At 49.0% G+C, this 10,581-nt stretch overlaps 3 protein-coding genes across 3 annotated transcripts; 2 read left to right on the top strand and 1 right to left on the bottom strand.

Annotated features, from left to right (window-relative positions):
- Window positions 1-38: 38 nt before the first annotated feature.
- On the top strand, window positions 39-1,496 carry TRUGW13939_11699 (uncharacterized protein; the record flags this gene model as incomplete). Its single annotated transcript, XM_035494804.1, has 2 exons — window positions 39-273; window positions 349-1,496. The coding sequence occupies 2 exons, from the start codon at window positions 39-41 to the stop codon at window positions 1,494-1,496; spliced, it is 1,383 nt and encodes a 460-aa protein (XP_035350697.1).
- Window positions 1,497-1,659: 163 nt separating this feature from the next.
- Window positions 1,660-3,071, bottom strand: TRUGW13939_11698 (uncharacterized protein; the record flags this gene model as incomplete). The annotated part of the gene is made up of 3 exons (XM_035494803.1): window positions 1,660-1,860; window positions 1,921-2,865; window positions 2,931-3,071. The coding sequence occupies 3 exons, from the start codon at window positions 3,069-3,071 to the stop codon at window positions 1,660-1,662; spliced, it is 1,287 nt and encodes a 428-aa protein (XP_035350696.1).
- Window positions 3,072-3,880: 809 nt separating this feature from the next.
- Window positions 3,881-8,555, top strand: TRUGW13939_11697 (uncharacterized protein; the record flags this gene model as incomplete). Its single annotated transcript, XM_035494802.1, has 8 exons — window positions 3,881-3,922; window positions 4,012-4,076; window positions 4,149-4,373; window positions 4,428-4,502; window positions 5,589-5,620; window positions 5,674-5,768; window positions 5,831-8,262; window positions 8,327-8,555. The coding sequence occupies 8 exons, from the start codon at window positions 3,881-3,883 to the stop codon at window positions 8,553-8,555; spliced, it is 3,195 nt and encodes a 1,064-aa protein (XP_035350695.1).
- Window positions 8,556-10,581: the final 2,026 nt, after the last annotated feature.

Genomic DNA, 10,581 nt, shown 5'->3' with positions numbered 1-10,581 from the left:
ACGTCGTGACTCATGAACACCTGGGATTATCCGCGGCAATGATCGACACTGCTATCAGCATCGCCTTTTGGGCGTCCAGCCTCCTCACCTTGGCTATTCTTCTCTTGCCGTCGCAGTACAATCCACAAAAAGCTCGCCAGAATGGGTCCGACAAGAGTCAAGTCCGCGTGCAGATTCTCGTCCTGGGGGACATTGGTCGCAGTCCGCGAATGCAGTACCATGCCTTGAGCATAGCTCGTCGCGGAGGCCACGTCGACATTATCGGCTATAACGGTTAGTTGTTGTTGTTGTTGTTGAGCTTTTTACAAGAGACGATGATGAAATATATCTAATACGCGATTACTGTAGAGTCCGATCCCCATCCTGACCTTACATCCAACGCGGCCATATCAATTGTGCCGCTTCCTCCGCATCCAGCGTTCCTCCAGACAAGCAACAAACTGTTATTCCTCGTCTTCGCACCGCTCAAAGTCCTCTTCCAAATTGCCTCTTTATGGGCCTGTCTCGCGTACCGAACAAAACCAGCGAAATGGATGCTGATCCAGAACCCGCCTTCCATACCGACCCTCGCCGTCGCATCTGTTGTCTGTTTTCTTCGCCAGACTCGGCTCGTCATCGACTGGCACAATTTTGGATACTCGATACTGGCGCTGAAACTGGGGGATGGGCATCCAGTAGTCCGGCTGTCGAAATGGTACGAACGGGTATTTTGCGGCATGGCGACTGCGCACCTGTGTGTTACAAGGGCCATGGCTCGCGTCTTGAAAGAGGACTTTGGGATCATGCAGGCCCCGATTTTGCCTCTGCATGACCGCCCGGCCAGCCACTTCAAGCCTATACTGGATAGTAAAGAAACAATACAATTCCTACAATCACTACCGGAAGCCGCAGCAGTGAAAGCCGAACTGGAAACCGGAGAAGCTCGGGTACTGGTCAGCTCGACGTCTTGGACCGCAGACGAAGATTTCTCAGTCCTGATCGATGCTCTGTGCCAATATTCAAAAATCGCATGCACCGAGAATACATCATTACCTCGGGTGCTAGCAATCATCACCGGAAAAGGCCCACAGAAAGAAATGTATCTCAACGAAATATCCGCCCGCGAAGCCGCCGGCAAGCTCGAAAAGGTCACCATTAAGACCGCATGGCTCACGACGCTGGACTATGCGAAACTCCTGGGCTGCGCGTCACTCGGCGTCAGCTTACATACCAGCAGCAGCGGCGTAGACCTGCCCATGAAAGTCGTGGATATGTTCGGTGCTGGTCTGCCCGTTGTGGGATGGAGTCGCTTCGAGGCGTGGCCAGAACTCGTCACCGAGGGCGTTAACGGGCGAGGATTCGGAAGCGCACAAGAGCTGTCCGAGCATCTTACGGATTTGTTTGGCAGCTCAGGTAAGCTTCAGACTCTAAGGGAAGGGGCTCAAAAGGAAAGCTTGCGTCGATGGGATCAAGAATGGGATCCTATTGCAGGGAAACTCTTCGGACTGGTAGATTAACTACGGACAAAATTTATGTAGAAAACAAGTCAATTGATAATGTCGTCAGTATTTACATACATCAAATACACAATATAGCCACTCATCATAATGTGAAACACGCTGTGCAGAAACCAAATCACCAAGGGTATTTTTTTTTTCTTTTTATCATGCAGAAGTTTGTTTACTCGACCTTGTCGAGTTTCTGGACAACAATAGCCGTTGCAGCGCCACCACCGTTGCAAATAGCTGCAACACCGTATTCGCCTGGCTGCAGCTGATGAAGAAGGGTGGTCAAAATACGAGAGCCGGAGCTGCCGAGAGGATGGCCGAGCGAGATGGCGCCGCCGAGTTCGTTCACACGAGCATTCTGGAGGCCGAGGATCTATAACTTTGTGTTAGTATGGGGGTATTTTTGTATGGGTAAAAGTTTCGGTAGGCATACCTTTTCATTGGCCTTGATGACTGCGGCGAAAGCTTCGTTGAACTCCCATACGGCGACCTGGTCTTTGGTGATACCGGCCCTCTCAAGGGCGATTGGCACAGCCTTGGCGGGGGCAACTGGGAAATCGACTGGGTCGATCGCCGCGTCCGCAGATGCGACAATACGTGCGAGGGCGCGGTTTCCAGCGCCATATTGCTGGGCAATCTCGCGGCTGGCGAGAACTAGCGCAGAGGCGCCGTCGTTGAGAGTGGAAGCGTTTCCAGCCGTGACGGTGCCGGTACCATCGCGAACAAAGGCAGGCTTGAGGGCCCTGAGCTTGTCGATGTTCAAAGACTCAAAACCTTCGTCCTTGGAAATGACTGTCTCACTCTTCTTGCTCTTGACGGTGACGGGGGCGATTTCTTCGGCGAACTTGTTCTCCTTCCATGCCTGCTGGGCGCGTTGGTAGGATTGGATGGCGTATTCGTCTTGCTCCTCGCGGGAGATGCTGTGCTTGGAAGCGGTCTTCTCGGCGCAGACTCCCATGTGGAATTGGTTGTAGACGTCCCAGAGACCGTCCTTGACCAGTCCATCTTCAAGCTTCAAGTTGCCGAATGCAGGCAGTTGGCTGGAACGAGGCAAGTAGTATGGAACCTGCGTCATGCTCTCCATTCCTCCAGCGACTTGAGCTTCGGCGAGACCCAGCTGGATGTTCTGGGCGGCCAACACGACTGCTTTCAAGCCGGACGCGCAGACTTTGTTGATCGTGGTGGCTTCAACTGTGTTGGCCAGACCGGCCAGAATAGCGGCTTGCCGGGCGGGTGCTTGGCCGGCATTTCCTTGGAGGACTTGTCCCATGTAGACATCTGTGATTTTCTCGAGGGGCACGTTGGACTTTTCGAGGGCGGACTTGATGGCGACAGAGCCGAGTTGAGGGGCAGACAGAGAGGCGAAAGCACCGTTGAACTGGGGAAGGTATCAGTAACACTGCGGTGTGTTTTTTTTTTGTCCCAAGGAAGGGGAAAACTCACCTTTGCAGTCGGAGTTCGAGCAGCACTCAGAATGTATGCTTCTTGGATCTCCTTTGCGAGCTTCCCAGAAGTGCTGAACTGCCGTCGGGGCAGGTGGCCCGCCTGGAGGGCGAGGCGGGCTGTTGCTCTTGATGCCTGCATCGTGGGTATTATTTTAAAGTGGCAAACCGAAGCCAGAGGCTATATGAGGCAAAGGATAAAATAGAAGAGAAGAAAAGAGAAAGATTGATGTGTGAATTGGAAAGAAGAGAGACAACTATCACGGCGTGGTTCCGCATGCATGCGTTCCGCCTTGAATATCCGAGCAGTCGGGCCGAGGCTATCCGCCGAGGCAGGGAACTGCTACTATAAATGACAAGACGAAGCCATGGCAATGCATATAAATAAATCTAGTGTAATAATAGAACCTTTAGAAACTTCAATGTTTATTTTTATTGGGCATTAGGGGGGTTTGTGACGATTGCATGCTGGTCGTCTCGACTTGCTATACTAAACTGATTTGCATGTGCTTGTCAGCATCTTATCAATCGATCCCACCACGTCTAAATTAAGCTTCGCAGCTTCAGTGATGTTGATCCAACAAACAACGTTATGATCATCGATCTCTCTAGCCTTCAAAAAGAATGACAATTAGCTATTGTGGTCACAAAAGGCATGTTTACCCGGTCACGTGAGCGTCCCCAATGTGGGCGCTGTGATTGGCGGGCGGCCCGGTTATCGGCGAGACTATCGGACGCCTCCACCGCCCGCATCACCTGGTGCCGCTGTCACCAGCTCTCCGCAGCACCTTCTCAACTGTTGTTTCTCCTAGCATTGAAATACCATCATCTCGTCTGCCCACGTCTCCAAGAGCAGTGCCTGCTGAGAGACTTGACTTTTGGGATAACCATCCCCTTTGTATCTCTTCAGCTCCCTATCTCGCTCTTCCTGATACCCACCCCGCCGAAGCAATGTCGACTTCCGCCCGCCGCCGTCTGATGCGCGACTTCAAGGTTCGTTCCCCCCGACGATGCCATGGCTCATCTCAGAGATCAAGAAGCTTTGTGCAATATCGAGTTTACTAAATACTGATTATCGGCAGCGTATGCAAACAGACCCCCCCTCCGGCGTTTCCGCGTCCCCTGTCGCCGACAATGTCATGACCTGGTACGCATTTGATTACCATAATCATCATCCACCTCTCGCAGACAGCACGATTCTAACAAATTTGCTACACAGGAATGCCGTCATCATTGGCCCCGCAGACACTCCGTTCGAAGATGGGACTTTCCGCCTCGTCATGAACTTTGAGGAGCAGTATCCCAACAAACCCCCCGGTGTCAAGTTCATCAGCCAGATGTTCCACCCCAATGTGTACGGAACCGGCGAGTTGTGTCTCGACATCTTGCAAAACCGTTGGAGCCCCACCTACGACGTGGCCGCCATCTTGACCAGCATACAGAGGTATGAGTCCTGATTAGGAATCCCCCGGAAATCACGTGCTTATGCAGATGACAGTCTTCTCAACGACCCCAACACTTCGTCACCCGCAAACGTTGAAGCGTCCAACCTCTACAAGGACAATCGCCGTGAGTATGTTAAGCGAGTGCGCGAAACGGTGGAAAAGAGCTGGGAAGACTAGCGGTCCCAGTCGACGGACTAACTGACTAACTGGCTGGCCGGATGCGCGTATTCATTCCATTTGTTCCTTTCTTTCATATCTCCTCACGATACGCGCAAGGAAGCGGTTGTGACCCGGACGGCCCCGGGGCTTTCTTGCATCTTGCACAGCGTGGAGTTCTGGCGTGATACAGGGGTTTATGATGCTGTCTGCTCTTCAACCACGACGCCGATGTTTATCTGCATTTAGCGGTTTGTGGTTTTTCTTTTATTGTTATTTTTTCTTGTTCTCGGACCATATGATAGGTAAATGGGCTACTTCCACAGACACACATAAAAAAAAATCAAATAATTCTGGCAAAACATGGATATGACTTGTAAAGCAACCCCTAGTTATCACTCACTACCCCTCCAGGCGATCACGTTTAGGCTCAAATCATGCAGTACCGTGGCGCTAAGCCCAAAGGGGACGACTCCACCCAGTAACCGGCAATCAACAAGTTGTTTACACCGAGCCCAACACAGATGCTGCAGGCAAGACTATTTTGTACATCTTTGCATTCCCGGTGACGTCTCGCTGTCATCCCTCCGTCCCTCTCTCTCTCCTTCTGTTTTACTTGTACGTCACAACTTCCGCTCTGGAGTGGATGATCTGTTTCCAGTAGCGGCGGGTGCGCGTGTTTCGAGACCTCCGCACGTGAACCCCCTGACGTTCTATCGATTTCCTATCTTCCGAATCCTGCCAAGTCGCTGCGACCAGATACCAATCCCCCAGTCTCTGCAACCGGTCCTTGTTATACTGTCTGCTGCGTCTGTATCGACTCCTTTCACGAGCTTCGCATCCCCCCGCGCTGGGGGCTAATAACCTATTCTCCGGATCTTGTGGTGTGGCCCGTGGTGGGATTGACCGATAATTCAAGATGGCGTAAGAACTCGCTCGCTTTTTTCCCTCTCGCTTTGCTGCGCCCTTTGATTCTTTTGGATTTGCACTTGCAATCTGCATACTGTCGGATTTCGTTGAAACGACTCCTATACTGACGCTATATTTTGCAATGACAGGTCCGCCGGCTCCAACTCCAACACCATCAAGGGTATGTGTCACCTGCGCTTGTCGGTAACAATCCGCTCACCTTTTCTACAATAGTCGTTGCGAGGTTTCGGCCGCAGAACAAAATCGAACTTGGATCTGGAGGGGAGCCGATCGTGGAGTTTGAATCGGAGGACACATGCAAAATCAATGTAAGGATAGCTAACAGTGAAAGAGAAAGAAAAAAAGGGCGGACGTAACTGACTTTGCGCAGTCGCGGGAGAACTCCGGCTCCTTCACTTTTGACCGGGTGTTTGGCATGAACTCGAAACAAGCAGACGTCTTCGACTTCTCTATCCGGGGCACAGTGGACGATATTCTCAATGGTTACAATGGAACCGTTTTCGCCTACGGTCAGACTGGTGCTGGTAAATCGTATACGATGATGGGAACGGACATTGATGACGACATGGGAAAAGGAATTATCCCCCGTATCGTCGAACAGATGTTTGCCTCGATTCTGACGAGCCCGAGTAATATCGAATACACCGTGCGAGTGAGCTATATGGAAATTTATATGGAGCGCATCCGCGATTTGCTCGTCCCTCAACACGACAACCTACCCGTCCACGAAGAAAAGTCGCGCGGAGTCTATGTCAAGGGTCTTTTAGAAATCTACGTTTCCAGCGTGGAGGAAGTTTACGAGGTCATGCGCCGTGGAGGAGCCGCGCGAGCCGTGTCAGCTACCAACATGAACCAAGAATCCTCTCGATCGCACTCTATCTTCGTCATCACCGTTACCCAGAAGAACGTTGAGACCGGCTCTGCAAAGAGCGGTCAGCTCTTCTTGGTCGACTTGGCAGGTAGTGAAAAGGTTGGCAAGACCGGGGCAAGCGGGCAGACGCTTGAGGAGGCCAAGAAAATCAACAAGAGTTTGAGTGCACTCGGAATGGTTATCAACGCTCTTACCGACGGAAAATCGACACATATTCCTTACCGTGACTCGAAACTTACCCGTATTCTACAAGAATCCCTGGGTGGTAACTCTCGAACGACCCTGATCATCAATTGTTCTCCCAGTAGTTACAACGATGCCGAAACGGTTTCAACATTACGATTTGGTGTGCGGGCCAAAGCAATCAAGAATAAGGCGAAGATCAATGCCGAGTTGAGTCCTGCCGAGCTGAAGCAGCTACTAAGGAAAGCCCAGGGACAGGTTACAAACTTTGAGAGCTATATTTCAAATCTAGAAGGAGAATTGAATATGTGGCGATCAGGAGAGTCAGTCCCCAAAGACCGTTGGGCGGCGCCAATATCCGATACCACCGTTGCTCCTAAACCTCCTCGTCCGGCTACACCATCACGTTTACAAACCGAAGTCATCCGCGCAGAAACACCTAGCCGGCCGGATTCAAGACTGGGAGACCGGTCCAGCACTCCAAGCATAGTGCTTGAAAAAGATGAACGAGAAGAATTCTTGAGGAGGGAAAATGAATTTCAGGATCAAATTTCGGAAAGAGAGACTTATATCAGCAACATCGAGCGCAGTCTCCACGAAGCAAAGGAAGAACTCAAGGGCATGAAGGAAACGTCGTCACGAACTGGAAAGGACAATGAGAAGCTTAATTCCGAGATAAACGAATTACGGATGCAGCTCGAAAAGGTGTCCTTTGAGAGCAAAGAAGCGGGCATTACGATGGATAGCTTGAAGGAAGCTAACTCGGAACTCACCGCTGAACTAGATGAAGTTAAGCAGCAGCTCCTTGATGCTCGTATTCGCGCCAAGGAGACAGGCGCTGCTCTCGACGAGAAGGATAAGAAGAAAGCGGAACGCATGGCGAAGATGATGGCCGGATTTGATTTGAATGTCAACGTCTTTTCGGACAACGAACAGAGATTGAAGCATTTGATCGAGCACGTGGACTCGCTTCACAAGGTCAGTGCCGCTGGAGAAGCAGTTGCACCTGATGATATCCTCGAGCTACGGGCTAGTCTTTTGGAAACTCAAGGCTTTGTGCGACAAGCCGAACTCTCGATGAGTGATCGAAGCGAGATTCACGAGCTGCAGGACAGCAAGCGAGCTGAACTTGAGAGGCGAATCGTCGAGGTCGAGGGCCAATACCAGCAGGTGCTAGAGCAGAACCTAGGCGAGGGAGATGCAAATGAGATTCGCGAGAGACTAGAGAAACTGTATATCGACCGCCGGGATGCTGAATCCAAGACCGTGGCCGACATAAAGGTGGATCTGGTTCGCAAGGAAGAAGAACTCGTCCAACTCCGTCAAAATATCGCCGACTCGCAAGTCAAAGCGGCGACCAACGGCACAGCGTCCGCCGCGGCCACAAATAAGACTCTGCAGCAGCAGATTGCAGACTTTGACAACATGAAGAAATCGCTGATGCGGGATCTCCAGAACCGCTGCGAACGGGTTGTCGAGTTGGAAATCTCGCTGGACGAAACCCGCGAGCAATACAACAATGTCCTGCGCACGTCGAATAACCGTGCCCAGCAAAAGAAGATGGCCTTTTTGGAACGCAACTTGGAGCAACTCACTCATGTCCAGCGGCAATTGGTGGAACAAAACAGCAGCCTAAAGAAAGAAGTTGCCATTGCCGAGCGCAAACTCATTGCTCGTAACGAGCGCATCGCTAGCTTGGAAAGCTTGTTGCAAGACAGCCAGGAGAAGCTTACCGCAGCCAATCATCGGTATGTAGATTCGTATGAAACCCAATACATGGAAAGTTTAGGATGATTAACAAGACGGGTCTAGATTCGAGGCTCAATTGACGGCAGTAAAGGAAAGGTTAGAGGCAGCCAAACAAGGATCGACGCGCGGGCTGGTTACATCCATGGAGGGCCCATCTGGCTTCAGCTTTGGGGGATCACGCATTGCCAAACCGCTTCGTGGTGGCGGTGGGGGCGGTACAGAGACCAATGGCTCATCAGTACAGCAGCAAGAACCATCCACAAAAAGAGGGAGTTGGTTCTTACGAGGATGATAAAGCACGGAACGCAATTTCATGGAATGGCATATCTGCATTGACTTTTTTCTTTTCCCCGCTCCCTCTCCTTGGTCTTGTTCACAATTCGTAAGCACAAACACACACACTACAGTAGAATATTATTCCCCCATTCGTCATTGTCTTTGCACTACTTGACGTGTTCATGAGATATATACTTTTTTTTTTCTCCATTGATTTGTCTTTATCTTCTTTGTCTTTCAATATCCATCCCGTCTTTTTTCCCTTAGTTTTAGACCTTTTTCTATGTGTTTCAACCCGAGGAAACATTTTGAAGGCGTTAGACAAAGTTACTGAGATGAATGAGCATAATAAGAAGAACGTGCACATGTGGAATGTTTTGAAATGATTGTCTGCTCAAGAACAATAGTAAGGATAGCCAAAGAATCCTGGAGAACAATAGGCTGGACGGGAGAAGAACAATATTAAGCTGCCGGCCGCTTAGAGCTGAGGCGTCAACTGGCGTTTTCTTTCGGAACTCGAAGAGATCGAAGAAATCGAAATAACCAAAGAGTTTGGGGCGGTCTTGAGAACAATTAACCATTATCACACGCAGGGAGATTGGCCAAGATCAAAGAAAAAAAGGAGGGCAATTGAACAGAAATTCGGTGTGTATGTGATGGTCGAGAACGACCTGTGTCAATATCCATGAAGCTTTTTGACACCAGCATTGAACATGAAAGAAGGTCATGTCTGACCTTTAGGGACTGAACAGTACTAATGAGTACGTGCTTGAGTGTAAGAATATGCTCTTTGAAGATACATAAATTGACGAGCACTGCCCTCCGATGAGAAGTGTTTCTTAATCAATTATAACACATCTGAAAGAGAAGCAGGCTTCTATATCAACAAAAAAAAAAACCAGTAAGTCATGAAATTAGAATGGTGCATCTGATACTACTTCGTTCTATAATGCTAATACAAGATAGATACCACACTACTGTATAAATTTCTCTTAGTTTAGGAGCATTTTATTTTAATCAACACAAAACAAAATGGGTCCCGAAATGTCTTCCATGTCTTCTACTACTATCACCGCCCAATACGAGGCACCTGTGAAGACCACTTGCAACATCAGCTCAACTGGTGGGTGGATTTGCACCGTTATGTGAACAACAACAACAACAACTTTCGGAATGTTGACCGAGATACCCATTGACGGGACAATATCATTACGCTTCTCCAGATGGATGTCAGGAAAGAACGGCACACGGAGGACCAATTAATATGGGGAGTAATCGGGGGAATTATTATTTGATTCCAAGCTCCCTTTTCTTTTTTTCAATTTCAATTTCAATTTCAATTGTGATTTTATTTTCTTTCTTGATTGATTCGTCTATGTCAAGTGGACATCTAGACGGATATTTTGATTCTATTTTCTTTCTTAATTGATTCGGCCATGTCAAGTGGACGGATATTTTGATTTCACTTCTCACATCCGACTTTTGATTGAATATTTTTTATATTTATTTTCTATTTGGAATGTTTCTTACTGGGCTGGTTTACCTACATGACTCATTTCATGTAATTACCTTTCATTTTACAGCCAAGGTTATCTTGAATTAACTAGTCTGTGAATTCTTAACTGGATTTTTTATTAATGGTTCTGATATTCAACTACTATTGTAATTTTTGTGAGTTGATGTAGTCTGATAGCAATTAAAGCATAACAAATACCATAGTAATAGTTTGTATGAACTCATCCAAGTCCTAGGATTAGTGCCATGTCATTCCCAAGCGTTGAACGAATGCGAACAACGACTCGTTTGAGACGTATCCATCGTAGGTTGATTGCCACCAAGAAGCAAAAGATCTCTCTGCAGCCCGCCAAAAGCATTCCTGACCAAGTGAGTTGTTACATTGCTGTCTTCGACCGTGAAGCTTTCTGGTGCGACAATCCAGTTGTAAGGGAACCCTTGTCCCTTTTGTTCATTTTTGTTAGGACCGCATGAGAGTCTCGTGCCAGTCATCCGTGTCTACATCCAGGACATACCCATTCCTATCT

Source organism: Talaromyces rugulosus, chromosome VI (assembly GCF_013368755.1).
Source record: "Talaromyces rugulosus chromosome VI, complete sequence".
Lineage (NCBI taxonomy): Eukaryota > Fungi > Ascomycota > Eurotiomycetes > Eurotiales > Trichocomaceae > Talaromyces > Talaromyces rugulosus.
Note: the sequence above shows the minus strand (reverse complement) of the source record. Positions and strands in the feature narration are given on the sequence as shown.